We start from the raw sequence: 17,572 nt of genomic DNA on the forward strand, positions 1-17,572 counted from the left end.
TCTCTTGTTTTCCTCTATTTCTTTGCACTGATCACTGAGGAAGGCTTTCTTATCTCTCCTTGCTATTCTTTGGAACTCTGCATTCAGATGCTTATATCATTCCTTTTCTCCTATGCTTTTCACTTCTCTTCTTTTCAAAGCTATTTGTAAGGCCTTCCCAGACAGCCAGTTTGCTTTTTTGCATTTCTTTTCCATGGGGATGGTCTTGATCCCTGTCTCCTATACAGTATCATGAAACTCCGTCCATAGTTCATCAGGCACTCTATCTATAGATCTAATCCCTTAAATCTAACTTCCACTGTATAATCATAAGGGATTTGATATAGGTCATACCTGAATGGTCTAGTGGTTTTCCCTACTTTCTTCAATTTAAGTCTGAATCTGGCACTAAGGAGTTCACGATCTGAGTCAGTCAGCTCCCAGTCTTGTTTTTTCTGACTGTATAGAGCTTCTCCATCTTTGGCTACAAAGAATATAATTAATCTGATTTCGGTGTTGACCATCTGGTGATGTCCACGTGTAGAGTCTTCTCTTGTGTTGTTGGAAGAGGGTGTTTGCTATGACCAGTGTGTTCTCTTGGCAAAACTCTATTAGCCTTTGCCCTGCTTCATTCCATATTCCAAGGCCAAATTTGCCTGTTACTCCAGGTGTTTCTTGACTTCCTACTTTTGCATTCCAGTTCCCTATAATGAAAAGGACATCTCTTTTGGGTGTTAGTTCTAAAAGGTCTTGTAGGTCTTCATAGAACCATTCAACTTCAGCTTCTTCAGCATTACTGGTTGGGGCATAGACTTGGATTACTGTGATATTGAATGGTTTGCCTTAGAAACGAACAGAGATCATTCTGTCGTTTTGGAGATCACATTCAAGTACTGCATTTCAGACTCTTTAGTTGACCATGATGGCTACCCCATTTCTTCTAAGGGATTCCTGCCCACAGTAGTAGATATAATGGTCATCTGAGTTAAATTCACCCATTCCAGTCCATTTTAGTTCGCTGATTCCTAGAATGTCGACGTTCACTCTTGCCATCTCCTGTTTGACTACTTCCAATTTGCCTCGATTCATGGACCTAACATTCCAGTTTCCTATGCAATATTGCTCTTTACAGCATCAGACCTTAAGTCGCTTCAGTCATGTCCAAATCTTTGTGACCGTATGGACTGCAGTCCTCCAGGTTCCTCTGTCCATGGGATTCTCCAGGCAAGAATACTGGAGTGGGTTGCTATGCCCTCCTCCAGGGGATTTTCTCAACCTAGGTATTAAACCTGCATCTCTTAGGTCACCTGGATTAGGCAGGCAGGTTCTTGACCACTACCACCACCTGGGAAGTCCAACTCTCCTCTAGATAACTATAATAACCAATCAAAACAACAAACAAAATACCCTGAAGGCACTAGAGTGTGAAAAAAAAAAGTAGTAAGGATTCTAAACAGCACTTTAGGACAAAGGGGAATGGACACCCGTTTTTAATGACTTTTAGCCTTTGGGCAGGCCAAAATTGGCACTGTATTGGGGGGTGGGGGGAGGGCAGATAAAATTCCAGTAGAAAATCCAGTGTTTCTGGCCTGAAGAACATAGAGCAGAGTATAGAGCAACCACAGCTGCTAGAAATAAGGTGGAAATCTTGAAGAGGAGAAAACCCCAAATTCTGTGACTAAAAGTCTGCTCAAATATCTGGCTGATCCCTGAACCACACATGTGTGATACAGGCTCCCAATAAGGATTAAAAAAAAAAAAAAAAAGTACTAAGCTTGGATAGCAGCTGCCACCAAAGGCACAGAATCTGCCACACAGTACAACCAGGTTAATTAACTGCTGAAGTTAAGGAAGGAGGAAGGAAAGGACAAAAGGAGGAAGGGAAGGAAGGGGGAAAAAAAAACTGTCAAGAGTAATATAACAGATTCCAGAGTCTCCACAACATGACATCCAATGTCCAGAATACAATCCAAAATCACTCCACATACAAAGAAATGGGACTCATTCTCAAAAAAGGACAATCCACAGAATTCAAATCTGGAAGACCCAGATGTTAGAATAGTACACAAAGATGTTAAAACTCAAAGAAATAAAAGAAAATAGGTTCATGATTACTGGGGATGGGGGCAGAAACCACAGAAAAATAGAAACTATGAAAAGAAGAATCAAATGTAAATATTACAACGGAAAAATATATCTAAAATTAAAAACTCACTGGACGGGCTTAATGGCTGAAAGGAAATAATGGAGGAGAGACAGTGAACTTGAAAATAGGTCAATATTACCAAACCTTAAGAATACAGAGGAGATGCGTGCATATGGCGTCACCTGGAACTTGAACAGCTGCACGAGGCTATCAGAGACGATGGCCAAGAACAAACTAAGAGGGCAGAAGTCCAGGAACATTCCAAATAGCCAGCCAAAAAAGCTTTAAGGTTAAAAATAAAGCAAAACCAGCTACCACTAATCTTAACAAGATAAATACTGTGAATGATGAAAAGCTAATAGAGTGAGTAAACCTTTTGGAGATATACAAAAGGAACTTGCACACTTCTTAAAAGGCTTTTCACTTGAACCTCTGCAGAAACAGCTGATTGCTCAGCAGTGTCATGAAAGCAAACCAGCTAATGTTGATGAAACTATAAGATTAGTGGTTCAGTTGTAATACACTGATGATGCATCAAATTGCCCCAAAAGAACAACAAATTAAATGTTTTACATTAAAAAAAAAAATAGAGAGGAGGAAAAAAATTGGGGAAAAAAAGAAGCTTCATAGACAAATAAGACAATATCACACGGTCCAACATATGTGTAATTGGTATTCCGTAAGGAGAGAGAAAGGATGGGGCAGAAAAAGTACTTAGAGAAATACTATAGATCTTGACAGGAGGTTGGATCACATTGGTATACACATTTGTCAAAACTCAACAAACATACACTTACAACGTGGGCAGTTAATTCTGTTTAAAGTTTATGTCAAAAGAAGGAAACTATAAATAACTGAACTCTAGTAAATGATATATATATACTTAAATATTTAGAGAGAAGTGTACTGATGTCTACAATTTACTCTGAAATGCATTCGCCCCCTACCCTCAAAAGAATTACTAATGGTTAAGGAAATGGATAGATAGATATGTGATAAAGTATATATAGTAAAAGTGTTAATGACAGAATCTATATGGTAGATATACAGGCATTCACCATTAAGTTCTTTCAATTATTCTGCATGTTTGAAAATTTCCATAATAAAATTTTTAGGGAAATAAACCATTGTGACTGTTTCAATGAACTAAAACAAACTATTTCTAAAATACAAGTTACATGTTGCTTCCTTTTATCTTCCTTAGTCCATTGGCCTCTAGAATATCAGCCAAAATTCAACCAATGAATCTACCTCATTCAAGTGGCTGTTTAGATTGGGAAGCGTTTTTAGACTGAGAAGTATAATAATGAAAAAGAAGGGAAGGGAGGAACACTACTTCATTGCTTCCTCATTTCTCTTTACACTAAAATTTAGAACATAATATTTCCTATATTATTGACCAAAACGAGAATAATTTCTCTATTTTTTCTTTCTAAATGTGTGAAGGATTAACTGACATATTAAAATTATATTACTCCTTTAAATAAGAATACTAGAGTGGGTTGTCATACCCTCCTCCAGAGGATCTTCCCGACCCAAGGATCAAAACCCATCTCCTGCATTGTCAGGTGGGTTCTTTACCACTAGTGCCACCTGCAAAGCCCTAAAAAAAGGCCAATTCTACACACAAATGTGTCAGATATCATAATGGGACTTTTCAAAAACACTGTGCACTGAATTCCTCTATAGAAGAAGCAAGACATTTTAAAAAATGAAATGTCAAATTTGTACACAAAGATATTTTATATCTTTATATATATATAAAAGAGCAAATTAAATAACAGCAATAACAACATTTAAATGCTGCATGTTGATTTTTAAATCCTGCCATTTGATTGTTTACCTTCTAGTTCTTCCAACTGTGAAGGAGTTCCTTGCATCCTGGGCTGAATATAAGATAACTTAAACCTGGGCACCACAAATGGTACTTCTTTGCCATCAGATGGTAACTTGGAAAGTAAATAATCCTCAGTACAGCCAACCTGAGGCTTTACAGAAACAGAAGTCAATGGGGGTATAGAGATAGTAGTATTTTGACTATGTGATACTGCTGCTTTCAAGTCTCTTTCCACAGATACTGCATAGAAAAGAAGAGAAAAGAAAAGAAAAAATTACAAATATGCATGGAGATTTATGCATATAATAATCTAAACCTAATATGCTTTGGTACTTATTTAACCATTTTAAAAGAAACTGTTGACACATAAACTACTTTTAGGTCTTATCAAGCACTCTGGAATCTACATTAATTCTGCCTAGCCAATATTTGAGAAGTTAATATACTACCAAAGTGTATTAACTTATCATAATGGTAAAAGCAGTTTCTAAAGAATCTCATTTCCACAAAAGAGTTCATAGATGGAAAACAGGTTAATTTTGTAGTTAATTTCACAGTGCTTTCAAATAAATATTCATCTAGTCATTTAAATAAAATACTGTCAACAAAACAATTCTTATTGTTAATACTAATGGTTAATTTCAGCCTTAAATACCAAAAGCTACTTTGAAAAGAAGCTAAAGGTCTCCATGTCTACAAAAAAAATCTTTACTAAACCACAAAATAAAATTTACTTTGACCCTAGTATAATATCAACTCCTCTGTGCTAGCTTCTGTGACCTCTTTTGTTTATTACCTTGAAAGATATGTGATTCCTAGGCTGTGTGACTTAGGATGAGGAAGTAAGAAACATCTAGAGCTAATCTTTATGTATAATTAATACTGTCTATAGACAGAATGAAAGCACAACTACTACTCTGTTGGAATTTATGAAATATTTTATTATGAAAAAGAAGCCTTCATATTCAAATATAGTAGGAAGCTATCTATGCTTTAGACTAAGAAATATAAGAAAGAACCAAGAAAAATAAAGTTCCAGTCATAACCTTGAAGGGCTGAGAAAACCCATGCAATAGCAAGGGAAATCTCCAGGAGTCCTTGATAAGTGTGGCTCTTGATAAAGTTACAGGTTTCTTCTCTATTGGTCACTCATTCATCCGTGGAAGGCATGTTTTAAAGCATTGTTCATAAACTGGAAACTGTCTGTATTTAAGTTAAAACATTTGCCAGAGTATGTTATTCCCCAAATACTTCTCTTCCTACTTTTGCTCACACTATTTCATCCACCATAACACGCATGTCTAATCCTCACTTTCTCTTACTTCCTTCTTCCCACTTGGCTTGCTAAAATCCACTTCAAACTTCCGTACCACAGGCCATCTTCTTGTGGTAATGTTCTAGAGTGTCTCCTATGTTGAACTCATCTTTCTCTCCCCTATGCTCCAAGGTACTTTCATACCTAGCTAGTGTGCCTCACATTTATGTTTCTGACCCCCTCATGAAGTTAAAAAATATGTCTCATTTACATTTATATCACAAAATGCCACAAATAAAGGCATTAAATAAATGCTGAAGTCAAAAAGAAGCAAACTCACAGTTGTGTTTTTCTGTTCCACCATAGAAACATCCTCTGCAGCAACTCTTTATAAATTCTGTTGCCATTACATTAAATCTCCAATATCCAGCAAAAGATACAAACTTCCGATTTTAATATTAATCTGTTGGAAGAATAGAATACAAGTTAACATGATCATGCATAATGTCATTAGGTATCATTAAATAAATGATATTATCTGTCTTTCTAAAGCATTATGAGTGCTCCAAAGCAAAAAAAAAATTGTTTAGAGAAGATAGATTTTTTGTTCCTTTACATAATTCTATATAACTTTGGATCCTTCTAAGTTATTAAAATAACATGCTTAAAAATTACTAATTGAACAATCTCAATGTTAAATCTGGAAAAAAATTCCACTCTCAATTTTCTCTTTCAGCTGATATATCTAAATCAATGTCCAAATAAAATTTGCAAGAATATATGGCATTCATAAAAAGTGTGAGAAAATTTTCACTTCTTCCAAATCAATTCTGTTGGTAATCCAAAGGTCCTATGAGGGCCAATAAACAAACAACTTCATACTTTGTGAGTTAGTTTAATGCAGAGAAGTACACTAACAGAAAAATCTGTCTTAAACATACACTAACACATATTCTTCCTCTCTCTCTCTCTCTCTCTCACACACACACACACACACGTACACGCTAACTAAACCACAAATAAGATCTATTGGAAATAAAGACAGTCTATTCTAAATTTACCAGAAACATAAAATGGTATACAAAGCCAATTGCCCACCTTGGCTTCAGTGACTTTGTTCCAAATGCATTCTCATTTACACCTACTTAAACCAAAATTTTTCATGGGAAATTTCAAATGTATGCAAGAGGAGACAAAATTGTATAACAAACCCCCTACCACCTGGACTAAACAATGATCAGTTCAGTTCAATTCAGTTGCTCAGTCGTGTCCGACTCTTTGTGACTCCATGAACCAGAGCACACCAGGCCTCCCTGTCCATCACCAACTCCCAGAGTTTACTCAAACCCATGTCCATTGAGTCAGTCGGTGATGCCATCCAACCATCTCATCCTCTGTCATCCCCTTCTCCTCCTGCCCTCAATCTTTCCCAGCATCAGGGTCTTTCCAAATGAGTCAGCTCTTCGCATCAGGTGGCCAAAGTATTGGAGTTTCAGCTTCAGCATCAGCTTGTGGCAAATCTTAATTCATCTCACTGTTCATTATCTTTTGTCCATCTTTCTATATAATTACCAGTCCTTTTCTTCCTCAGTTTTAGAGGATAAATATTTGAAAGACTAATGCAACGTCCATAATGTAAGTGGTAAAACATTCTTCCAGTTTGTCACTGTCTTTTCAATTTGATGATGGTGTTTTCTGCTATGCAAAAAACAGAAGTGGGAGTGTGTATGTGTATATATAAACAGGCATATATACAAACATACATACATATACGGGTGTGTGAATACTGTACATCCCAGTAGTGTGTGAACAGGATCCAATCCTATCTTCTCTCAATTGACTATCCTAGTATCACAAACACCACTTATTAAAAATTAAAATTTAATTAAAAATTAAAGATTCCATATTTTCTACACTGATTTTAGGATGCTGCTTTTATTACAGACTAAATTTCCACATGCCACTGGGCTTGGGTTTTATAGTTTGTATTCAATTGATTTGTATTCCTGAACCAATACCACATTTTAAAAATTATGGGACTTCCCTTGTGGTCCAGTGGTTAAGAATCTGCCTTCCAATGCAGGGAACACAGGTTCAATCCCTGGTCAGGGAACTAAGATCCCACATGTTGTGAGGCAACTAAGTCCATGTGCTACAACTACTGAGTCCATGTGCCCTAAAGCCCATGCTCTGCGACAAGAAAAGCCCTCAGCTGCAACTAGAGAAAGCCTGCTGCTGCTGCTAAGTCACTTCAGTCGTGTCCGGCTCTGTTCGACCCTATAGACGGCAGCCCACCAGGTTCCCCCGTCCCTGGGATTCTCCAGGCAAGAACACCCAGGTGGGTTGCCATTACCTTCTCCAATGCATGAAAATGAAAAGTGAAAGTAAAGTCGCTCAGTCGTGTCTGACTCTTCGAGACCCCATGGACTGCAGCCTACCAGGCTCCTCCATCCATGGGATTTTCCAGGCAAGAGGACTGGAGTAGGGTGCCATTGCCTTCTCTGAGAGAAAGCCTGCATGCCACAACAAAGACCCAATGCAGCCAAAAAAAAAAAAATTATAAGGCTTATGTTTCAATATCCAGTAAAGCTAGACTTCTATTCTTACTAGTCTTCAATTTCAAAATTTTCCTAGCTATGCTTACTTGTCTGTTCTTACAAATAAACCTTATAATTAGTCCAGACCTAGGAATTAAAAGTCTGATATTTTTATTGAGATCATGTTACATTTATATATTATTTTAGAAAAAAACTGACATCTTTAGGATGTAGAGTCTTCTGATTCAAAATACCTGTTCAAGTTTATGTTTGTATCTTTGGGAGTTTTTTATAGTTTTCCTCATAAATTTTGAACTTCTATTAAGTGTATGCCCATAAAATTTATTTGGCTAAATGGCACCTTTTCTCCCATTATATCTTGTAATTTATTATTATTTTTTAATTTATACATTTTTTCAAAGGCCCTTCTCAGTCTCAGTTTAGAGGATGCATTCCCTGACATGCCATATCATACTAATTTTTCTCATCTTTAAACATCTAGTGAATTTTTTTTTAAGTTTTACATTTTTCATGACATTTCATGACAACTGTTCTATCTCCCCTGCTAGAATAAAAACTTTCCAGAAACAATATTGTACTCACTTTTCTACTTAACACTCAGAACCTTGTATGATACTGGGAATACAACAGGAACTCAGCAAATATGTAGTTGATAGACAATGAAACAATGTAGAATAACTAGGTTATATAAAAACTGGGTTGGGAAGATCCCTTTGAGGAGGAAATGGCAACCCACTCCAGTATTCTTGCCTGGAGAATTCTATGGACAGAGAAGCCTGGCGGGTTATAGTCCACAGGGTCACAAAGAGTCAGACAAGACTGAGTGACTAACACTATATAAAAACTCCTAACATGCCCATCAAACTACATTTCTGGACTTGTCAACTTGCAACTACTTTACATTAATTATGAGGGGAATGTGAGGGGACTGGTTAAAAATGATTACTGCTTCTGGGAGAAGAGTTTTCAAAGTTTACACGGCCTTGAACCATCCAAAATGAACTGGAGATGAGAGAGGGATTCTTATATAAATAAGAATAATGGAGCTAGTTTGTTATGACAGACTACTGGAGAGCAGAGACGGGTACACAGAAAGAAGCACAAACATCAGTGGAAGGTCCTACTTAAGTATTCAGTATAGTACTGATCAGAGCATGCATATAGAGAAACTACACAAGACTGAAGGAAGACCACCAAAAAATGTTACAAAGACCATAACAACCTTTACTAAGGTCAGTAATAATGCCTATCCCCACCAACCAAACTGGAAAAACCTCACACAGAATACTGAATAGAGGACTCAGAGAGACTTGCCTTAGTGGTAGGGAATAAATAGCCCTACATTAAAGACTAGTCTGACCTAACAAATCTTAACAACAAGTCTCAAAAGGATCAAACTATTTCTAAGAAATTTAACTATGTTCCAAAGCAGAAAATAATTATAGAAACCTAAATATATATATCACAAAAGGTAAAATTTACAATCTCTGGTAGCAATCAATAAAAAATTACCTTCATACAAAGAAAGGGAAAAAAATAATGCAGAGAAAAATCCATCAATTGGAACCAATACAGATATGAACAGTTAAGGACCTCAAAACAGTTATAAGTGATTCTATATGTGCAAAAAGTTAAGTAGAAACTTGGAAGAATCAAAAAAAGACACAAACCAACTTCTAAAGAGGACTATAGTGTTTGAGATGGAAAAAATACTGATGGCATTAATACAGCAGATTAGATACTGCAAAAGCAACAATAAGCACAGCAATGAGACCCCAAATGAAATACAAAAAGGAAAAAAAAGAATAAAAACAAAATGAAAAAAAACATATCTCAGACCCATGAAACAATTTCAAGAAGCCTAATATACATGCTTTTGAACTGTGGTATTGGAGAAGACTCTTGAGAGTCCCTTGGACTGCAAGGAGATCCAACCAGTCCATTCTGAAGGAGATCAGCCCTGGGATTTCTTTGGAAGGAAAGATGCTAAAGCTGAAACTCCAATATTTTTGCCACTTCATGTGAAGAGTTGACTCATTGGAAAAGACTCTGACACTGGGAGGGATTGGGGGCAGGAAGAGAAGGGGACGACAGAGGATGAGATGGCTGGATGGCATCACTGACTCCATGGATGTGAGTCTGAGTGAACTCCGGGAGTTGGTGATGGACAGGGAGACCTGGAGTGCTGCCATTCATGGGGTTGCAAAGAGTCGGACACAACTGAGCGACTGAATTGAACTGAACTGAATATACATGTACTGAAATTCATGACAGTAATGGGGAGGCAGAAAAAAATTTTTTAAGAAATAATACTAAAATTTTCCAAATATGAGACATACAAAGCTCAGGTCTAAGAAACTCAACAAACACTAAGCTTAGAAACTATGAAGAAAATTATGCCAAGGCACGTCATATTAAAATGGCTCATACATCCAATACAAAACATTTTTTAAAACCACTACAACTCAATAATAAAAAGAAAAGTAATCCATTTTAAAAAGGATTTGGACAGACACATCTCCACAAAAAATGGCCAAAGTGGCCAAAAAAGTACATTAAAAACACATTTAACACCATAATTCATTAAGGAAATGCAAGTTAAACTACAATGAGATAATACTATACACTTGTTAGAAATAATGAAATTGCAAAGACTGACCGTTTCAAGCATGTGGAATAAATAGAACTCTCATTTTCAACTGGTGGGACTATAAAATGGTTTGGCAGTTTAAGTTAAACATACAGCTACCATATGATCCAGACATTTCTTTCCTAGGTATTTATTCAAGAAAAAAGAAATTTTATATCTATACAAAGACTGGTACATTAGTGTTCACAGAAGCTCTATTTGAACAGCCAAAACATAGAAATTATCAAATATCCATCAACAGATGCATAAACAATTGGGTATACTTTAATAACTAATCTGTGGATTGGCGTCTTTCCACCTGTACTGGTAGACTTTCCAGTACTAAATTCTCATTCATTATCTCTTTAAATACGGTTTTTGCCCATTCTATATTTCTTTTCTTTCAGGAACGCCATTCACTAAACTTTCTTAACTTCTCGTTCTGATTATTCTAACTTTCATGTATCTTAATCTCTTTCATATCTTCCATTTCTGTATCTTTGAGCTGTATTCTGAATGATTTACTCTGATCTATATTCCAGTTCATTCATTCATTCTCTTGGGATTTGCCTAATTGCCTAATCTGTGGTTAAACTTAGCAAATGAGTTTTGAGTTTTTATTACTGCATTTTTCATTAATAGAAATTACATTCAGTTCCTTTTTCAACCAATTTGGTACCTTCTCAGATTCCTGCTCCCTGCATGTATTTTCAATTGTGACTTTTATTTACTTAAATAGAGCCCATCAGGGTTAGTTTAATAATCAATAATTAGTAATTACAATACATAAGCATTTTCAAGTTTTCCTCTAATTGTCCACTGTTTTTGCTGATTCTTGCTCAGGTTGTCTTATTTCCACTTGGTTATCTTTTACAGATTATCCACTGACCTCAAAACTTAACTGGTAGAAATTTTTTAAGCCAAAGATGAAAGTATACTCCTACAGAGAATTTGCATTTGTATATCATATCATTTTAAATTCATGCCGTGACATATAACTTGATTTTAAAATGAGCAAAGGATGTGAACATTTCTCAAAAAAAAAAGAAAAGAAAAATACAGCTAATAAACACACATAAAGGTGCTCAACATCATCAGTTATTAGGGAAATGCAAATCAAAACCTCAATGAGATACCACTTCACACACACTAAGATAGCTATAATCAAAAAGACAGAGAAAAGTAAGCATTGGTGAGGATGTGGAGAAACTAGAACCCTCATACGTTGTTGGTAGGTGTAGCTGATTTGGAAAACAGTTTGGCAGTTCCTCAAAACAAATACAGAATTACCATATGACCCAGCAATTCATACTTGTAGGTAAGTGGAGAATGAAAATATATTTCCTATGAGAATGGAAAACACATTTCCATACAAAAACTTGTATGCAAATATTCGTAAGAGCCAAGAAGTAGATATAACCAACAACCAAGGAATGGGAAAACAAAGTGTGGTATTATCCATACAATGGAATATCAGTCAGCCATTAAAAAGAATAAAGTACTGATTTACAGTAAACATGAATAATCCTTGAAACAATTATGCTAAGTGAAATAAGACACAAAAGGCATATTATATGATTTTATTCATATCAAAGGCCCAGAGTAAGCAAATCACAGAGACAAAAGTAGATTAGAAGTTGCCAAGAGTTGGGGGAAAAGAAGAATATGGGGAATGACTATCAGTGGTATAAGGTTTTTTTCTGGAGGTAATAAAAGTGGTCTGGAATTAAGATACTGATGATGGTTGTACAACTTCGTGGATATATGAAAATCCACAGAATTATACACTCTTAAGGGTGAATTTTACGGCATATATAGAGAGAGAGAGAGAAAGAAAAAAAGATTTTTAAAATTTACATATTGAAATTTTTTTAGACCACCAAAGTGACGTGTACTTCCCCCGTGATCTGGTAGTTTTAACTGCCCAAGGACAGGTTTTTTCCCCCTTCTGTTTCACTTGGCATTGAGACAACTTTCCTTGCAGATCCCTGAAGGAAGTTTCATCCTTTCCATGACATCACAGACCTTTGGGATCCCAGAATTATGGGCAGAAGTCTCTTGTTGGCTAACCGTGAATAAGCCCTGGACTGACTTCTAACTATGCCTCAAACCCTACAAATCTACCAAATTCTTATTCAAATCTAATCAAATTCCCCCAGTTTAGAAACTACCTTCAAAGCAAATAAAGCTCAAGGGCTCCTACAGTCTTAGATTTCCAGCTTTCTCTTAGATTTTGGCATATAAAATCCTAAGTACCTTAAAAAAAATTTTTTTAATACAGCTATTCTTAGCTATTTTCAGTGTGAAGGTTTTTCCAAAGGCCTTAACTATATTCCAAAAGTAAAAATCCAATATTTACTTTTCAAGTTAAAGTTAACTCCAGTGAGTTAGGACAGGATTTGCAAAAACTAAAGACAGCCTAATATAATCCACAATAAAGTAGCTTCGGAAGTACTTGTGACCTTGGGTGACTACAGCAGATATTTAAGACTTAAATAACATATTTCTATATACTCTGATGAAAAGTTTACTTTAGAAAAACCATTAAACTTTAATTTGAGTCCTAAAAGAATCATGGATAAGTGACTTGTCTTTTAGGTATGGAGGCTCTTTATATAACTAAGTAAAAGTAAGACTGCAGCAAGGATACACAAAGAGACCAATAAAAGGATAGCCCAGAAACATGTGAACATATGTATGGAAAGTTGACATATGACACTTATAGATTATTGAAAAGAAAAACAGAATATTCAATAAATGATGCTGGGAAGAGCAGATTACCTGTATGGAAAAAAAATGAAACTGGATTCCTACTTCACACCACACAAAAATTAATTTCACATGGGCTAAGGACACAACTATGAAAGGCAACATTTTAAAGCTTTTAGAAGAAAACATCAGACTGTATCTGTTTCGGGGAAAGGAAAGATTTGTTAAACAAGATGTCGAAAGAGCAAACCATAAGGAAAAGCTTGACATATTCAACCACGTTAAACTACAAAATGAATGTGTCTGTCAAAAACCACTATAAAGAAAGTAAAAGACAAGCTGCTGCTGCTGCTGCTGCTAAGTCACATCAGTCGTGTCTGACTCTGTGCTACCCCACAGACGGCAGCCCATCAGGCTCCCCCGTCCCTGGGATTCTCCAGGCAAGAACACTGGAGTGAGTTGCCATTTCCTTCTCCAATGCAGGAAAGTGAAAAGTGAAAGGGAAGTCGCTCAGTCGTGTCCGACTCTTCGTGACCCCATGGACTGCAGCCCACCAGGCTCCTCCGTCCATGGGATTTTCCAGGCAAGAGTACTGGAGTGGGGTGCCATTGCCTTCTCCGAAAAGACAAGCTACTTACTAGAAAAAAGATATTTGCCACAAGCATAACTGATAAGGGATTAGTATACAGAAAATGTATATATATATACGCCAGAAATCAACTTTTAAAAGACAAAAAATTAAAAACAGGCAAAAAACACAGCCATTCCACACATCCATAATTAAGGAAATGTAAATTAAATCCCACCATTTCTCACCTACCAGATGGTTGAAAAGAAAAAATTCAGATTATTACAAATGTACAAATGTCTCAAATGTTGTTGAGAAAGGGAACGTGAATACTTAACACATTGCTTGTGAGAGTATGAACTGTTATAAAGCAATTCAGTATTATCTACCAAATCTGAAGATCCACAACTCTACTCTGAGGCAAAAAAGCACAGAAAATTCTTACACATGGACACAGAGAAACATGAATAGGTACTGTAATAACAAAATAGCTTTAGTGGCAAAAAGCAAAATCAGATTTTAATATGAAGACTGAAAGCACCCTAAATATCCATCAACAGGAGGATGGATAAACAGTTGTAAATTCATATAGTGGAGTGCTATGCAGCAAAAAAAGGAAATGAACTATAACACCACATAGATGACTCTCATAAATACAATTTTGTGTTCCCCAAAAACATGAAACTGAAAGTACATTACTTATGAATACCTACTTATGTAGTATAACTATACAAAAATTCAAGGAGCATAGCAAAAGACATGATCAAGAAGAAAGATACAATTATGGTTAAAAAAATATGTATTAGTCTATAGCATGATATAGGTACAGGGCATCTATTTTATCTGTAGTCTCTAAACATGTAGATGTATCAAAAGTACTATTTTGCACACATGAAATAATTTTCATTTAAAAATTAAGCAAGCACATGGCTGTGGTATAAATTATGAAAATACAGAAAACTATATGAAGAAAATAAAAATTAACAATAACTCCATAATCCTGAGATAACTACAATACTTAAATAAACATACTTAAATGATGTCTTTTCTTCTACTCTCTAGTTTGTTTTGTTTTGGCTTTGGCCTCTGCCCTGTAGCTTACAGGGTTGTAGTTCCCTGATCAGGGATCAAACCCATCCCCGCTAGAGTGGAAGCACGGAGTCCTAGCCAGTGGATCACCAGGGAATTCCCATTCTACTATTTTTACTCTTTTTTTTTTTTTAACAGTTTTATTGAGGTACTGACTTAAGTGAATTGCACATATTTAAAATGTACAATTACATGAGTCAGACATATGTATACAGAAGCAGAAACATCTTTACAATCAAGAAAATGAACATACCCATTAATACAGTCATGGGACAGGGAAGCCTGGCGTGCTGCATTTCAAGGGTCACAAAGAGTCGAACATAACTGAGCAACTGAACTGAACTGACTGATGAATAAATTTGCCATGCCTGAAAGTTACCCCCTTTACATCCATCCCCTTTTCCTTCCCTTGCTGCCCCCTACCCTCAGGTAACCACTGATTGTTTTCTATTACTTTAGTTTGTTGTTTCTAGAGTTTTGTCAGGTATAGTTTGGGCGTAACTTATTCATACGCTTCACTTTAGTAGATAATGCCATCAATTTACACTTCTACCAGCAGAGTACAAGAGTTCCAGTTGTTCCACATACTTATCAACACTTGTTTGCCTTTTCCATTTTTAGCCACTTTTTTCATATCCTAAGAAAAATACACATAAAAGTACTGCCTGAACAAAAAATTTAAACTCTCAGTGAAGACTGAAGTTAAACTCAGAAATTTTCATCTAAGAGCATTTTCCCTTAAATGCATGATAATAACTGAAGCAAAGGCCCTAACTGGTATATGTCTCATGAATTCTGATTCAGCCAAAACGTCTGATACCTATATAAGATTTTTAGAAGAGTCATTGAGATACACACTAGAAAAATCACATGACTTAAAAGTTATTGTTCACTCAGTCGTGTCTGACTCTTTGTGACCCCATGGACTGCAGCACGCCAGGCTTCCCTGTCCGTCACCATTTCCCAGAGCTTGCTCAAACTCATGTCCATTGAGTTGGTGATGCCATTCAACCATCTCATTCTCTGTTGTCCCCTTCTCCTGCCTCCAATCTTTCCCAGCATCTGGGTCTTTTCTAACAAGTCAGCTCTTCACATCAGGTGGCCAAAGTATTTGAGGCTCAGCTTCAGAATCAGTCCTTCCAATGAATAGTCAGGGTTGATTTCCTTTATACTACGCAGGGTTCTCAAGGCAAGAATGTTAAAGTGGTTCCAAGGAGCAAGGGACTCTCAAGAGTCTTTAACACCACAGTTCAAAAGCATCAAGTCTTTGGCGTTCAGCCTTCTTTATGGTCCAACTCTCACATCCATACATGACTACTGGAAAAACCATAGCTTTGACTATATGAATCTTTGTTGGCAAAGTAATGTCTCTGCTTTTTTAAGATGCTAAGTTGGGAGCATCTAAATACTGGAATTCAGGTGAAATACAATTCAACAGTTTGTTAAAGTGTGACTTTAACACTGACAACATCTGAACTCAACAGATGAAAATACCACTAAAATAGTGTTCATAATTTGAATTGGGGGGATTAAATATTTTCTATTTAATATGCTCAGATACTTGCTCTCAGCTACTACTTAACCAGCAGACAGGAACCATGCTGGGAGATGCTCTTTAATATAAATGTATCCTATTAGCCTTATATTCTTTCCAATCTGACCATAAACTCCCCTATACTCTACTACCCTATCACTTCTTCAAATCTTTGTGTCTCAAAATAAGGATTCTACACTCACTATCTTTATTTCTTCATCTTCTATTTACTCCTCAAAGTCATTCAAATTTGGCTTCCATCCTTATCTTTTTATTGGGTTGGCCAAAAAGGTTCTTCAGGTTTTTCTGTAAGATATGGAAAATCTCAAAATTTTTGGCCAACCCAATATTAAACTATGCTTGTTGAGTTCAACGACAGCCTTCTAACTACCAAAGCCAACAGGCACTTTATCAGTTCCTATCTTCCTGATTCCTCTATTTCATTTGATTCTAAAATAGATTTCTATCCTTTATTAAAACTCTTCCCTTTCCTGGCTTCTATGACACCACTGTCTTAATTTGCTTCCTTCTTTCCTGAACTGCTTCCTTGGTCTCCTTGGCTGTCTCTACCCATCACTTAAGTACTGATATTTTCCATCCTTGGTCTTCCTCTTTTTTTTTTAATTCTACTTACTTGAATCATTTCTTCCACTCTCACAAGATTAAGTATCACAAGTCCATGGGTGGTTTCCAACATTCACAACTCTGATCCTGACTTTAGAAAATCCCTGTACCAATATACCTAACTGCCAACTAGACAGCTCTGCAGAAGGTCCTACAAGAATCACAAGCTCATTTTCTCTCAACATGAATTAGTCCCTCAGTTTGTTAGTTTTATTTGTGAATACACAATTGTAATTCAAGTGGAGCCAATAAAATACAAGAGGAACTTAAAATTGTTTCTTGAAGAGCTTTTAAAAAAAGAGCAAATTTTTATGAAAGTTTTTTCCTCCACACTCAAAGTCATTAGCAAAAGCTACAAAATACATGATAAAATACCTCAAATCCCAGTTCTCAAAGGCAATCAATATTAATATTTTCTTCCAGAAAGAGCAATTTTTAACTTTGAAAAAGTCACATATCAAAATATTGAACTGGTAAGTACGGAGTGTTGTTACTGTTAACTCTTAATATTTCCAGGCTACTTACAGCAGTAAACAGAGTTGGACACGACTGAAGTGACTTAGCAGCAGCAATCAGGGAAAACACCTCTATCAAACAGCCTACTTGGAGGAAAAATCAGTACATTTTTTTTTCTCCATTTATTT

At 36.0% G+C, this 17,572-nt stretch overlaps 1 protein-coding gene and 1 pseudogene across 5 annotated transcripts in view; one reads left to right on the forward strand and one right to left on the reverse strand.

Annotated features, from left to right (window-relative positions):
• The window catches only part of TC2N (tandem C2 domains, nuclear), a 51,978-nt gene that overhangs the window by 33,087 nt on the left and 1,319 nt on the right, over positions 1-17,572 (reverse strand). For all 5 annotated transcript variants that reach the window (XR_824972.1, XM_010836186.1, XM_010836185.1 and 2 more), the window contains exons 2-3: positions 5,558-5,680; positions 3,969-4,202 (exon numbers count right to left, since the gene is read on the reverse strand). Coding sequence is in view for 4 of the 5 variants with exons in the window: in XM_010836186.1 (XP_010834488.1) it covers positions 3,969-4,202; positions 5,558-5,624 (301 nt within the window). In the remaining variant the exon portion in view is untranslated. The remainder of the gene's footprint in view (positions 1-3,968; positions 4,203-5,557; positions 5,681-17,572) is intronic.
• LOC104985810 lies at positions 2,173-2,963 on the forward strand (annotated as a pseudogene).

This window comes from Bison bison, unplaced genomic scaffold, assembly GCF_000754665.1.
Source record: "Bison bison bison isolate TAMUID 2011002044 unplaced genomic scaffold, Bison_UMD1.0 scf7180017864061, whole genome shotgun sequence".
Classification (NCBI taxonomy): domain Eukaryota; kingdom Metazoa; phylum Chordata; class Mammalia; order Artiodactyla; family Bovidae; genus Bison; species Bison bison.